Here is a 15,760-nt window from a genome sequence, read left to right as displayed (position 1 = left end):
ATTCAGGACTGTGCATCTGTATTCAGGGACTGTGCAGGCACTATGTATTCAGGGACTGTGCGGCACTATGTATTCAGGGACTGTGCGGACTATGTATTCAGGGACTGTGCGGCACTATGCTATTCAGGGACTGTGCGGCACTATGTATTCAGGGACTGTGCGGCACTATGTATTCAGGGGACTGTGCGGCACTATGTATTCAGGGACTGTGCGGCCCTATGTATTCAGGACTGTGCGGCACTATGTATTCAAGGGACTGTGCGGCACTATGTATTCAGGGACTGTGCGGCACTATGTTTTCAGGGACTGTGCGGCACCATGTATTCAGGGACTGTGCGGCACTATGTATTCAGGGACTGTGCGGCACTATGTATTCAGGGACTGGCCTTGTATTCAGGGACTGTGCGGCACTATGTATTCAGGGACTGGTTCAGGGACTGTGCGGCACTATGTATTCAGGGACTGTGCGGCACTATGTATTCAGGGACTGTGCGGCACATGTATTCAGGGACTGTGCGGCACTATGTATTCAGGGACTGTGCGGCACCATGTATTCAGGGACTGTGCGGCACTATGTATTCAGGGACTGTGCGGCACTATGTATTCAGGCTGAGCTGTTCAGACTGGGCACTATGTATTCAGGGACTGTGCGGCACTATGTATTCAGGGACTGTGCGGCACTATGTATTCAGGGACTGTGCGGCACTATGTATTCAGGGACTGTGCGGCACTATGTATTCAGGGACTGTGCGGCACTATGTATTCAGGGACTGTGCGGCGACTATGTATTCAGGGACTGTGCGGCACTATGTATTCAGGGACTGTGCGGCACTATGTATTCAGGGACTGTGCGGCACTATGTATTCAGGGACTGTGCGGCACTATGTATTCAGGGACTGTGCGGCACTATGTATTCAGGGACTGTGCGGCACTATGTATTCAGGAGACTGTGCGGCACTATGTATTCAGGGACTGCTAGGCTGTGCGGCACTATGTATTCAGGGACTGTGCGCACTATGTATTCAGGGACTGTGCGGCACTATGTATTCAGGGACTGTGCGGCACTATGTATTCAGGGACTGTGCGGCACTATGTATTCAGGGACTGTGCGGCACTATGTATTCAGGGACTGTGCGGCACTATGTATTCAGGGACTGTGCGGCACTATGTATTCAGGGACTGTGCTATGTATTCAGGGACTGTGCGGCACTATGTATTCAGGGACTGTGCTATGTATTCAGGGACTGTGCGGCACTATGTATTCAGGGACTGTGCGGCACTATGTATTCAGGGACTGTGCGGCACTATGTATTCAGGGACTGTGCGGCACTATGTATTCAGGGACTGTGCGGCACATGTATTCAGGACTGTGCGCACTATGTATTCAGGGACTGTGCGGCACTATGTATCAGGGACTGTGCGGCACTATGTATTCAGGGACTGTGCGCCTATGTATTCAGGGACTGTGCGGCACTATGTATTCAGGGACTGTGCGGCACTATGTATTCAGGACTGCTTCAGGGACTGTGCGGCACTATGTATTCAGGGACTGTGCGGCACTATGTATTCAGGGACTGTGCGGCACTATGTATTCAGGGACTGTGCGGCACCTATGTATTCAGGGACTGTGCGGCACCATGTTTTCAGGGGACTGTGCGGCACCATGTATTCAGGACTGTGCGGCACATGTATTCAGGGACTGTGCGGCACCATGTATTCAGGGACAGTGCGGCACCATGTATTCAGGGACTGTGCGGCACTATGTATTCAGGGTGTCGACTGTGCGGGCACTATGTATTCAGGGACTGTGCGGCACTATGTATTCAGGGACTGTGCGGCACTATGTATTCAGGGACTGTGCGGCACCATGTATTCAGGGACTGTGTGGGCACTATGTATTCAGGGACTGTGCGGGCACCATGTATTCAGGGACTGTGCGGCACCATGTATTCAGGGACTGTGCGGCACTATGTATTCAGGACTGTGCGGCACTATGTATTCAGGGACTGTGCGGCACCATTATTCAGGGACTGTGCGGCACCATGTATTCAGGGACTGTGCGGGACTATGTATTCAGGGACTGTGCGGCACTATGTATTCAGGGACTGTGCGGCACTATGTATTCAGGGACTGTGCGGCACTATGTATTCAGGGACTGTGCGGCACTATGTATTCAGGGACTGTGCTATGTTCAGGGACTGTGCGGCACTATGTATTCAGGGACTGTGCGGCCTATGTATTCAGGGACTGTGCGGCACTATGTATTCAGGGACTGTGCGGCACTATGTATTCAGGGACTTGTGCGGCACTATGTATTCAGGGACTGTGCGGCACTATGTATTCAGGGACTGTGCGGCACCATGTATTCAGGACTGTGCGGCACCATGTATTCAGGGACTGTGGCGGCACCATGTATTCAGGGACTGTGCGGCACCATGTATTCAGGGACTGTGCGGCACCAGTATTCAGGGACTGTGCGGCACCATGTATTCAGGGACTGTGCGGCACAATGTATTCAGGGACTGTGCGGCACCATGTATTCAGGGACTGTGCGCACCATGTATTCAGGGACTGTGCGGCACCATGTATTCAGGGACTGTGCGGCACCATGTATTCAGGGACTGTGCGGGCACCATGTATTCAGGGACTGTGCGGCACCTATGTATTCAGGGACTGTGCGGCACCATTGTATTCAGGGACTGTGCGGCACCATGTATTCAGGGACTGTGCGGCACTATGTATTCAGGGACTTGTGCTATGTATTCAGGGACTGTGCGGCACTATGTATTCAGGGACTGTGCGGCACTATGTATTCAGGGACTGTGCAGCACTATGTATTCAGGGACTGTGCGGCACTATGTATTCAGGGACTGTGCGGCACCATGTTTTCAGGGACTGTGCGGCACTATGTATTCAGGGACTGTGCGGCACTATGTATTCAGGGACTGTGCGGCACCATGTTTTCAGGGACTGTGCGGCACCATGTATTCAGGGACTGTGCGGCACTATGTATTCAGGGACTGTGCGGCACTATGTATTCAGGGACTGTGCGGGACTATGTATTCAGGGACTGTGCGGCACTATGTATTCAGGGACTGTGCGGCACTATGTATTCAGGGACTGTGCGGCACTATGTATTCAGGGGACTGTGCGGCACCATGTATTCAGGGACTGTGCGGGACTATGTATTCAGGGACTGTGCGGCACTATGTATTCAGGGACTGTGCGGCACTATGTATTCAGGGACTGTGCGGCACTATGTATTCAGGGACTGTGCGGCACTATGTATTCAGGGACTGTGCTATGTATTCAGGGACTGTGCGGCACTATGTATTCAGGGACTGTGCGGCACTATGTATTCAGGGACTGTGCGGCACCATGTATTCAGGGACTGTGCGGCACTATGTATTCAGGGACTGTGCGGCACCATGTATTCAGGGACTGTGCGGCACCTATGTATTCAGGGACTGTGCGGCACTATGTATTCAGGGACTGTGCGGCACTATGTATTCAGGGACTGTGCGGCACTATGTATTCAGGGACTGTGCGGCACTATGTATTCAGGGACTGTGCGGCACTATGTATTCAGGGACTGTGCTATGTATTCAGGGACTGTGCGGCACTATGTATTCAGGGACTGTGGCTATGTATTCAGGGACTGTGCGGCACTATGTATTCAGGGACTGTGCGGGCACTATGTATTCAGGGACTGTGCGGCACTATGTATTCAGGGACTGTGCGGCACCATGTATTCAGGGACTGTGCGGCACTATGTATTCAGGGGACTGTGCGGCACTATGTATTCAGGGACTGTGCTATGTATTCAGGGACTGTGCCGGCACTATGTATTCAGGACTGTGCTATGTATTCAGGGACTGTGCGGCACTATGTATTCAGGGACTGTGCGGCACTATGTATTCAGGGACTGTGCGGCACTATGTATTCAGGGGACTGTGCGGCACTATGTATTCAGGGACTGTGCGGCACTATGTATTCAGGGACTGTGCGGCACTATGTATTCAGGGACTGTGCGGCACTATGTATTCAGGGACTGTGCGGCACTATGTATTCAGGGACTGTGCGGCACTATGTATTCAGGGACTGTGCTATGTATTCAGGGACTGTGCGGGACTATGTATTCAGGGACTGTGCGGCACTTGTATTCAGGGACTGTGCTATGTATTCAGGGACTGTGCGGCACTATGTATTCAGGGACTGTGCGGCACTATGTATTCAGGGACTGTGCGGCACTATGTATTCAGGGACTGTGCGGCACTATGTATTCAGGGACTGTGCGGCACCATGTTATTCAGGGACTGTGCGGCACCATGTATTCAGGGACTGTGCGGCACATGTATTCAGGGACTGTGCGGCACCATGTTTTCAGGGACTGTGCGGCACCATGTATTCAGGGACTTGTGCGGCACTATGTATTCAGGGACTGTGCGGCACTATGTATTCAGGGACTGTGCGGCACTATGTATTCAGGGACTGTGCGGGCACTATGTATTCAGGGACTGTGCGGCACCATGTATTCAGGGACTGTGGGACTATGTATTCAGGGACTGTGCGGCACCATGTATTCAGGGACTGTGCGGCACCATGTATTCAGGGACTGTGCGGCACTATGTATTCAGGGACTGTGCGGCACTATGTATTCAGGGACTGTGCGGCACCATGTATTCAGGACAGTGCGGCACCATGTATTCAGGGACTGTGCGGGACTATGTATTCAGGGACTGTGCGGCACTATGTATTCAGGGACTGTGCGGCACTATGTATTCAGGGACTGTGCGGCACTATGTATTCAGGGACTGTGCGGCACTATGTATTCAGGGACTGTGCGGCACTATGTATTCAGGGACTGTGCTATGTATTCAGGGACTGTGCGGCACTATGTATTCAGGGACTGTGCGGCACTATGTATTCAGGGACTGTGCGGCACTATGTATTCAGGGACTGTGCGGCACTATGTATTCAGGGACTGTGCGGCACTATGTATTCAGGGACTGTGCGGCACTATGTATTCAGGGACTGTGCGGCACTATGTATTCAGGGACTGTGCGGCACCATGTATTCAGGGACTGTGCGGCACCATGTATTCAGGGACTGTGCGGCACCATGTATCAGGGACTGTGCGGCACCATGTATTCAGGGACTGTGCGGCACCATGTATTCAGGGACTGTGCGGCACCATGTATTCAGGGACTGTGCGGCACCATGTATTCAGGGACTGTGCGGCACCATGTATTCAGGGACTGTGCGGGCACCATGTATTCAGGGACTGTGCGGCACCATGTATTCAGGGACTGTGCGGCACCATGTATTCAGGGACTGTGCAGCACCATGTATTCAGGGACTGTGCGGCACTATGTATTCAGGGACTGTGCTAGTTTCAGGGACTGTGCGGCACTATGTATTCAGGGACTGTGCGGCACTATGTATTCAGGGACTGTGCAGCACTATGTATTCAGGGACTGTGCGGCACTATGTATTCAGGGACTGTGCGGCACCATGTTTTCAGGGACTGTGCGGCACTATGTATTCAGGGACTGTGCGGCACTATGTATTCAGGGACTGTGCGGCACCATGTTTTCAGGGACTGTGCGGCACCATGTATTCAGGGACTGTGCGGCACTATGTATTCAGGGACTGTGCGGCACCATGTATTCAGGGACTGTGCGGCACTATGTATTCAGGGACTGTGCGGCACTATGTATTCAGGGACTGTGCGGCACTATGCATTCAGGGACTGTGCGGCACTATGTATTCAGGGACTGTGCGGCACTATGTATTCAGGGACTGTGCGGCACCATGTATTCAGGGACTGTGCGGGACTATGTATTCAGGGACTGTGCGGCACTATGTATTCAGGGACTGTGCTATGTATTCAGGGACTGTGCGGCACTATGTATTCAGGGACTGTGCGGCACTATGTATTCAGGGACTGTGCGGCACTATGTATTCAGGGACTGTGCGGCACTATGTATTCAGGGACTGTGCGGCACCATGTATTCAGGGACTGTGCGGCACCATGTATTCAGGGACTGTGCGGCACCATGTATTCAGGGACTGTGCGGCACCATGTATTCAGGGACTGTGCGGCACCATGTATTCAGGGACTGTGCGGCACCATGTATTCAGGGACTGTGCGGCACCATGTATTCAGGGACTGTGCGGCACCATGTATTCAGGGACTGTGCGGCACCATGTATTCAGGGACTGTGCGGCACCATGTATTCAGGGACTGTGCGGCACCATGTATTCAGGGACTGTGCGGCACCATGTATTCAGGGACTGTGCGGCACCATGTATTCAGGGACTGTGCGGCACCATGTATTCAGGGACTGTGCGGCACCATGTATTCAGGGACTGTGCGGCACTATGTATTCAGGGACTGTGCTATGTATTCAGGGACTGTGCGGCACTATGTATTCAGGGACTGTGCGGCACTATGTATTCAGGGACTGTGCGGCACTATGTATTCAGGGACTGTGCGGCACTATGTATTCAGGGACTGTGCGGCACTATGTATTCAGGGACTGTGCGGCACCATGTATTCAGGGACTGTGCGGCACCATGTATTCAGGGACTGTGCGGGACTATGTATTCAGGGACTGTGCGGCACTATGTATTCAGGGACTGTGCGGCACTATGTATTCAGGGACTGTGCGGCACTATGTATTCAGGGACTGTGCTATGTATTCAGGGACTGTGCGGCACTATGTATTCAGGGACTGTGCGGCACTATGTATTCAGGGACTGTGCGGCACTATGTATTCAGGGACTGTGTGCGGCACTATGTATTCAGGGACTGTGCGGCACTATGTATTCAGGGACTGTGCGGCACTATGTATTCAGGGACTGTGCGGCACTATGTATTCAGGGACTGTGCGGCCACTATGTATTCAGGGACTGTGCGGCACTATGTATTCAGGGACTGTGCTATGTATTCAGGGACTGTGCGGCACTATGTATTCAGGGACTGTGCGGCACCATGTATTCAGGGGACTGTGCGGCACCATGTATTCAGGGACTGTGCGGCACTATGTATTCAGGGACTGTGCGGCACCATGTATTCAGGGACTGTGCGGCACTATGTATTCAGGGACTGTGCGGCACTATGTATTCAGGGACTGTGCGGCACTATGTATTCAGGGACTGTGCGGCACTATGTATTCAGGGACTGTGCGGCACTATGTATTCAGGGACTGTGCGGCACTATGTATTCAGGGACTGTGCGGCACTATGTATTCAGGGACTGTGCGGCACTATGTATTCAGGGACTGTGCGGCACTATGTATTCAGGGACTGTGCGGCACTATGTATTCAGGGACTGTGCGGCACCATGTATTCAGGGACTGTGCGGCACCATGTATTCAGGGACTGTGCGGCACCATGTATTCAGGGACTGTGCGGCACCATGTATTCAGGGGACTGTGCGGCACCATGTATTCAGGGACTGTGCGGCACCATGTATTCAGGGACTGTGCGGCACCATGTATTCAGGGACTGTGCGGCACCATGTATTCAGGGACTGTGCGGCACCATGTATTCAGGGACTGTGCGGCACCATGTATTCAGGGACTGTGCGGCACCATGTATTCAGGGACTGTGCGGCACCATGTATTCAGGGACTGTGCGGCACCATGTATTCAGGGACTGTGCGGCACCATGTATTCAGGGACTGTGCGGCACTATGTATTCAGGGACTGTGCTATGTATTCAGGGACTGTGCGGCACTATGTATTCAGGGACTGTGCGGCACTATGTATTCAGGGACTGTGGGGCACTATGTATTCAGGGACTGTGCGGCACTATGTATTCAGGGACTGTGCGGCACCATGTTTTCAGGGACTGTGCGGCACTATGTATTCAGGGACTGTGCGGCACTATGTATTCAGGGACTGTGCGGCACCATGTTTTCAGGGACTGTGCGGCACCATGTATTCAGGGACTGTGCGGCACTATGTATTCAGGACTGTGCGGCACTATGTATTCAGGGACTGTGCGGGACTATGTATTCAGGGACTGTGCGGCACTATGCATTCAGGGACTGTGCGGCACTATGTATTCAGGGACTGTGCGGGCACTATGTATTCAGGGACTGTGCGGCACCATGTATTCAGGGACTGTGCGGGACTATGTATTCAGGGACTGTGCGGCACTATGTATTCAGGGACTGTGCGGCACTATGTATTCAGGGACTGTGCGGCACTATGTATTCAGGGACTGTGCGGCACTATGTATTCAGGGACTGTGCTATGTATTCAGGGACTGTGCGGCACTATGTATTCAGGGACTGTGCGGCACTATGTATTCAGAGACTGTGCGGCACTATGTATTCAGGGACTGTGCGGCACCATGTATTCAGGGACTGTGCGGCACCATGTATTCAGGGACTGTGCGGCACCATGTATTCAGGGACTGTGCGGGACTATGTATTCAGGGACTGTGCGGCACTATGTATTCAGGGACTGTGCGGGACTATGTATTCAGGGACTGTGCGGCACTATGCATTCAGGGACTGTGCGGCACCATGTATTCAGGGACTGTGCGGCACCATGTATTCAGGGACTGTGCGGCACCATGTATTCAGGGACTGTGCGGCACCATGTATTCAGGGACTGTGCGGCACCATGTATTCAGGGACTGTGCGGCACCATGTATTCAGGGACTGTGCGGCACCATGTATTCAGGGACTGTGCGGCACCATGTATTCAGGGACTGTGCGGCACTATGTATTCAGGGACTGTGCTATGTATTCAGGGACTGTGCGGCACTATGTATTCAGGGACTGTGCGGCACTATGTATTCAGGGACTGTGCGGCACTATGTATTCAGGGACTGTGCGGCACTATGTATTCAGGGACTGTGCGGCACCATGTTTTCAGGAACTGTGCGGCACTATGTATTCAGGGACTGTGCGCACCATGTATTCAGGGACTGTGCGGCACCATGTTTCAGGGACTGTGCGGCACCATGTATTCAGGGACTGTGCGGCACTATGTATTCAGGGACCTGTGCGGCACTATGTATTCAGGGACTGTGCGGCACTATGTATTCAGGGGACTGTGCGGCACTATGTATTCAGGGACTGTGCTATGTATTCAGGGACTGTGCGGCACTATGTATTCAGGGACTGTGCGGCACTATGTATTCAGGGACTGTGCGGCACTATGTATTCAGGGACTGTGCGGCACTATGTATTCAGGGACTGTGCGGCACCATGTATTCAGGGACTGTGCGGCACCATGTATTCAGGGACTGTGCGGCACCATGTATTCAGGGACTGTGCGGCACCATGTATTCAGGGACTGTGCGGCCACCATGTATTCAGGGACTGTGCGGCACCATGTATTCAGGGACTGTGCGGCACCATGTATTCAGGGGACTGTGCGGCACCATGTATTCAGGGACTGTGCGGCACCATGTATTCAGGGACTGTGCGGCACCATGTATTCAGGGACTGTGCGGCACCATGTATTCAGGGACTGTGCGGCACCATGTATTCAGGGACTGTGCGGCACCATGTATTCAGGGACTGTGCGGCACCATGTATTCAGGACTGTGCGGCACCATGTATTCAGGGACTGTGCGGCACCATGTATTCAGGGACTGTGCGGCACCATGTATTCAGGGACTGTGCGGCACCATGTATTCAGGGACTGTGCGGCACCATGTATTCAGGGACTGTGCGGCACCATGTATTCAGGGACTGTGCGGCACCATGTATTCAGGGACTGTGCGGCACCATGTATTCAGGGACTGTGCGGGACTATGTATTCAGGGACTGTGCGGCACTATGTATTCAGGGACTGTGCGGCACTATGTATTCAGGGACTGTGCGGCACTATGTATTCAGGGACTGTGCGGCACTATGTATTCAGGGACTGTGCGGCACCATGTATTCAGGGACTGTGCGGCACTATGTATTCAGGGACTGTGCGGCACCATGTATTCAGGGACTGTGCGGCACCACTGTATTCAGGGACTGTGCGGCACTATGTATTCAGGGACTGTGCTATGTATTCAGGGACTGTGCGGCACAATGTATTCAGGGACTGTGCGGCACTATGTATTCAGGGACTGTGCGGCACCATGTATTCAGGGACTGTGCGGCACCATGTATTCAGGGACTGTGCGGCACCATGTATTCAGGGACTGTGCGGCACTATGTATTCAGGGACTGTGCGGCACCATGTATTCAGGGACTGTGCGGCACTATGTATTCAGGGACTGTGCGGCACTATGTATTCAGGGACTGTGCGGCACCATGTATTCAGGGACTGTGCGGCACCATGTATTCAGGGGACTGTGCGGCACCATGTATTCAGGGACTGTGCGGCACCATGTTTTCAGGGGACTGTGCGGCACCATGTATTCAGGGACTGTGCGGCACTATGTATTCAGGGACTGTGCGGCACTATGTATTCAGGGACTCTGCGGCACTATGTATTCAGGGACTGTGCGGCACTATGTATTCAGGGACTGTGCTATGTATTCAGGGACTGTGCGGCACTATGTATTCAGGGACTGTGCGGCACTATGTATTCAGGGACTGTGCGGCACTATGTATTCAGGGACTGTGCGGCACCATGTATTCAGGGACTGTGCGGCACCATGTATTCAGGGACTGTGCGGCACCATGTATTCAGGGACTGTGCGGCACCATGTATTCAGGGACTGTGCGGCACTATGTATTCAGGGACTGTGCGGCACTATGTATTCAGGGACTGTGCGGCACTATGTATTCAGGGACTGTGCGGCACTATGTATTCAGGGACTGTGCGGCACCATGTATTCAGGGACTGTGCGGCACCTTGTATTCAGGGACTGTGCGGCACCATGTATTCAGGGACTGTGCGGCACCATGTTTTCAGGGACTGTGCGGCACTATGTATTCAGGGACTGTGCGGCACTATGTATTCAGGGACTGTGCGGCACTATGTATTCAGGGACTGTGCGGCACTCATGTATTCAGGGACTGTGCTGGCACTATGTATTCAGGGACTGTGCTATGTATTCAGGGACTGTGCGGCACTATGTATTCAGGGACTGTGCGGCACTATGTATTCAGGGACTGTGCGGCACTATGTATTCAGGGACTGTGCGGCACTATGTATTCAGGGACTGTGCGGCACCATGTATTCAGGGACTGTGCGGCACCATGTATTCAGGGACTGTGCGGCACCATGTATTCAGGGACTGTGCGGCACCATGTATTCAGGGACTGTGCGGCACTATGTATTCAGGGACTGTGCGGCACCATGTATTCAGGGACTGTGCGGCACCATGTATTCAGGGACTGTGCGGCACCATGTATTCAGGGACTGTGCGGGCACCATGTATTCAGGGACTGTGCGGCAACCATGTATTCAGGGACTGTGCGGCACCATGTATTCAGGGACTGTGCGGCACCATGTATTCAGGGACTGTGCGGCACCATGTATTCCAGGGACTGTGCGGGCACCATGTATTCAGGGACTGTGCGGCACCATGTATTCAGGGACTGTGCGGCACCATGTATTCAGGGACTGTGCGGCACCATGTATTCAGGGACTGTGCGGCACCATGTATTCAGGGACTGTGCGGCACCATGTATTCAGGGACTGTGCGGCACCATGTATTCAGGGACTGTGCGGCACCATGTATTCAGGGACTGTGCGGCACATGTATTCAGGGACTGTGCGGCACTATGTATTCAGGGACTGTGCGGGACTATGTATTCAGGGACTGTGCGGCACTATGTATTCAGGGACTGTGCGGCACTATGTATTCAGGGACTGTGCGGCACTATGTATTCAGGGACTGTGCGGCACTATGTATTCAGGGACTGTGCGGCACCATGTATTCAGGGACTGTGCGGCACCATGTATTCAGGGACTGTGCGGCACCATGTATTCAGGGGACTGTGCGGGACTATGTATTCAGGGACTGTGCGGGACTATGTATTCAGGACTGTGCGGGACTATGTATTCAGGGACTGTGCGGGACTATGTATTCAGGGACTGTGCGCCACTATGTATTCAGGGACTGTGCGGCACTATGTATTCAGGGACTGTGCGGCACTATGTATTCAGGGACTGTGCGGGACTATGTATTCAGGGACTGTGCGGGACTATGTATTCAGGGACTGTGCGGCACCATGTATTCAGGGACTGTGCGGCACCATGTATTCAGGGACTGTGCGGGACTATGTATTCAGGGACTGTGCGGCACTATGTATTCAGGGACTGTGCGGCACCATGTATTCAGGGACTGTGCGGCACCCATGTATTCAGGGACTGTGCGGCACCATGTATTCAGGACTGTGCGGCACCATGTATTCAGGGACTGTGCGGCACCATGTATTCAGGGACTGTGCGGCACCATGTATTCAGGGACTGTGCGGCACTATGTATTCAGGGACTGTGCGGCACCATGTATTCAGGGACTGTGCGGCACCATGTATTCAGGGACTGTGCGGCACCATGTATTCAGGGACTGTGCGGCACTATGTATTCAGGACTGTGCGGCACCATGTATTCAGGGACTGTGCGGCACCATGTATTCAGGGACTGTGCGGCACCATGTATTCAGGGACTGTGCGGCACCATGTATTCAGGGACTGTGCTATGTATTCAGGGACCTGTGCGGCACTATGTATTCAGGGACTGTGCGGCACCATGTATTCAGGGACTGTGCGGCACTATGTATTTCAGGGACTGTGCGGCACCATGTATTCAGGGACTGTGCGGCACCATGTATTCAGGGACTGTGCGGCACCATGTATTCAGGGACTGTGGGGCACTATGTATTCAGGGACTGTGCGGCACTATGTATTCAGGGACTGTGCGGCACTATGTATTCAGGGACTGTGCGGCAACCATGTATTCAGGGACTGTGCAGCACAATGTATTTAGGGACTGTGCGGCACCATGTATTCAGGTACTGTGCGGCACTATGTATTCAGGGACTGTGCGGCACTATGTATTCAGGGACTGTGCGGCACTATGTTTTCAGGACTGTGCGGCACCATGTATTCAGGGACTGTGCTATGTATTCAGGGACTGTGGGGCACTATGTATTCAGGGACTGTGCGGCACCATGTATTCAGGGACTGTGCGGCACTATGTATTCAGGGACTGTGCGGGACTATGTATTCAGGGACTGTGCGGCACCATGTATTCAGGGACTGTGCTATGTATTCAGGGACTGTGCGGCACTATGTATTCAGGGACTGTGCGGCACCATGTATTCAGGGACTGTGCGGCACTATGTATTCAGGGACTGTGCGGCACCATGTATTCAGGGGACTGTGCGGCACTATGTATTCAGGGACTGTGCGGCACTATGTATTCAGGGACTGTGCTATGTATTCAGGGACTGTGCGGGACTATGTATTCAGGGACTGTGCGGCACCATGTATTCAGGGACTGTGCGGCACCATGTATTCAGGGACTGTGCGGCACTATGTATTCAGGGACTGTGCGGCACTATGTATTCAGGGACTGTGCGGGACTATGTATTCAGGGACTGTGCGGGCACCATGTATTCAGGGACTGTGCGGCACCATGTATTCAGGGACTGTGCGGCACTATGTATTCAGGGACTGTGCGGCACTATGTATTCAGGGACTGTGCGGCACCATGTATTCAGGGACTGTGCGGCACTATGTATTCAGGGACTGTGCGGCACCATGTATTCAGGGACTGTGCGGCACCATGTATTCAGGGACTGGTGCGGCACCATGTATTCAGGGACTGTGCGGCACCATGTATTCAAGGACTGTGCGGCACTATGTATTCAGGGACTGTGCAGCACTATGTATTCAGGGACTGTGCGGCACCATGTATTCAGGGACTGTGCGGCACCATGTATTCAGGGACTGTGCGGCACTATGGAGATGTTCTAGCGCCGCTCACTGGACGACACTCACCTCACACTCATAGTGTCCCACATCGTCCTTAGTCGCGTTCTTTATCACCAGGACCAGGACCCCGCTCCTCGGCTCAGCAAACGTCTGGTGCTTGGTGGAATCCGGCAGAAGATGTCCGTCCTTGTACCACCTGAAAACGTCACGGGATCATCATCAGCTTATCCTCATGGACTACAACCCTCAGCAGCCGTTATTATAGGTGACAATGATGGGAGTCACTTACCTTATTTGTGGGTACCGGGGCCCCTTCAATTACACATGAGAACTGCGCATCTTCTCCATCCACAAAGTAAACATCTCGCATCTTGTTCACAAATCTCGGAGGGACTGACGGCACAGAGGAAAGGGTTAATTCTCAGTACAAATCATTAACCAAAGCACTGGTCCGGTGGAATGACCGGGATATGGGATCTAGTCCTCATTAGGAATAATAGCACAATGGGGGGTGAATAAAATAGGGGAGATATATAAGGAAGGGAAGGGTTAAAGGGCAGAGAAGTTGGGGGTGGGGCATGGTTTGAATATATGAGATGAAGAGGTAAAGTAAAAGATACGGTAAAAAGGGGACGAAAGTAGAAAGAGTAAAAGGTCGTTTTATTTATAAGATGGTGAATACAGAGATGGGAAAAAAAGAGTTGTCAAAGGTATATAGAGAGCACTTAAAGGGGGACTCCGGTGAAAACCTTATTTCTATTATATCAACTGGTGGCAGAAAGTTAAACATATTTGTAAATTACTTCTATTAAAAAATCTTAATCCTTCCAGTACTTATTAGCCTGCTGAATACTACAGAGGAAATTCTTTTCTTTTTGGAATGCTCTCTGATGACATCACAAGCACAGTTCTCTCTGCTGATGTTATTATAATAATAATAACAACACTTTATTTATTGTTGTCCTCAGTGGGATTTGAACCCAAGTCCCCAGCACTGCAAGGCAGCAGTGCTAACCACTGAGCCACCATGCTGCCCTTAGCAACATCTGCTATGCTGCTAAAATGCACAGAGATGTCAGCAGAGAGCACTGTGCTCGTGATGTCATCAGTCTTCCAAAAAGAAAGGAATTTCCGCTGTAGCATTCAGCAGCTAATAAGTACTGGAAGGATTAAGATTTTTCAATAGAAGTAATTTACAAATATGTTTAACTTTCTGCCACCAGTTGATTTAAAAGAAAAAAAGGTTTTCACCGGAGTACCCCTTAATACATTGTCTATATTAAAGGAGAAATCATCACAGTAGAACAATATGGCAAAAAGAATTGGGTGAGATAGAAGAAGCAGAGAGGGGAAAAATACACGAAATAATTAATGTTACTCCATTAAGTGCGAATCATAGGGGGGTACAGTGTAATATAGTTTATAGGCCGTACTCTACACCTCTCTTTTTGTATAAAAATAGGTAAAAAAGAACTCGAGCGCCTGCTCAAAATGTGGGTAAGAAGAGGCAGGATTGTCGCATATGTTTTGGACATATCCAGAAATAAAGACGTTTTGGGGAGAAGTTCTACAATTAGTTGAGAAAAGTTGGAAGATTAGAATAAAATTAAAGGGGGATTCCAGGCAAAACCTTTTTTTTATATATATCAATTGGCTCCGGAAAGTTAAACAGATTTGTAAATTACTTCTATAAAAAAAATCTTAATCCTTCCAATAGTTATTAGCTTCTGAAGTTTTCTGTCTAACTGCTCAATTGATGATGTCACGTCCCGGGAGCTGTGCATGATGGGAGAATATCCCCATAGGAGACTGCACAGCTCCCGGGACGTGAGTCATCAGAAAGCAGTTAGACAGAAAACAACAACTCAACTTCAGAAGCCTAATAACTATTGGAAGGATTAAGAT

At 51.8% G+C, this 15,760-nt stretch overlaps 1 protein-coding gene across 1 annotated transcript in view; it reads right to left on the bottom strand.

The window, feature by feature from the left end:
* Positions 1-15,760, bottom strand: part of OBSCN (obscurin, cytoskeletal calmodulin and titin-interacting RhoGEF) — a 577,179-nt gene that overhangs the window by 229,286 nt on the left and 332,133 nt on the right. Inside the window, 3 exon segments of the mRNA XM_056518694.1 lie at positions 13,908-14,051; positions 14,145-14,158; positions 14,160-14,248. Coding sequence (XP_056374669.1) covers positions 13,908-14,051; positions 14,145-14,158; positions 14,160-14,248 — 247 coding nt within the window.

The sequence above is a fragment of the Hyla sarda genome, chromosome 5 (assembly GCF_029499605.1).
Source record: "Hyla sarda isolate aHylSar1 chromosome 5, aHylSar1.hap1, whole genome shotgun sequence".
Classification (NCBI taxonomy): domain Eukaryota; kingdom Metazoa; phylum Chordata; class Amphibia; order Anura; family Hylidae; genus Hyla; species Hyla sarda.
This window is presented reverse-complemented; position numbering and strand designations above follow the sequence as displayed.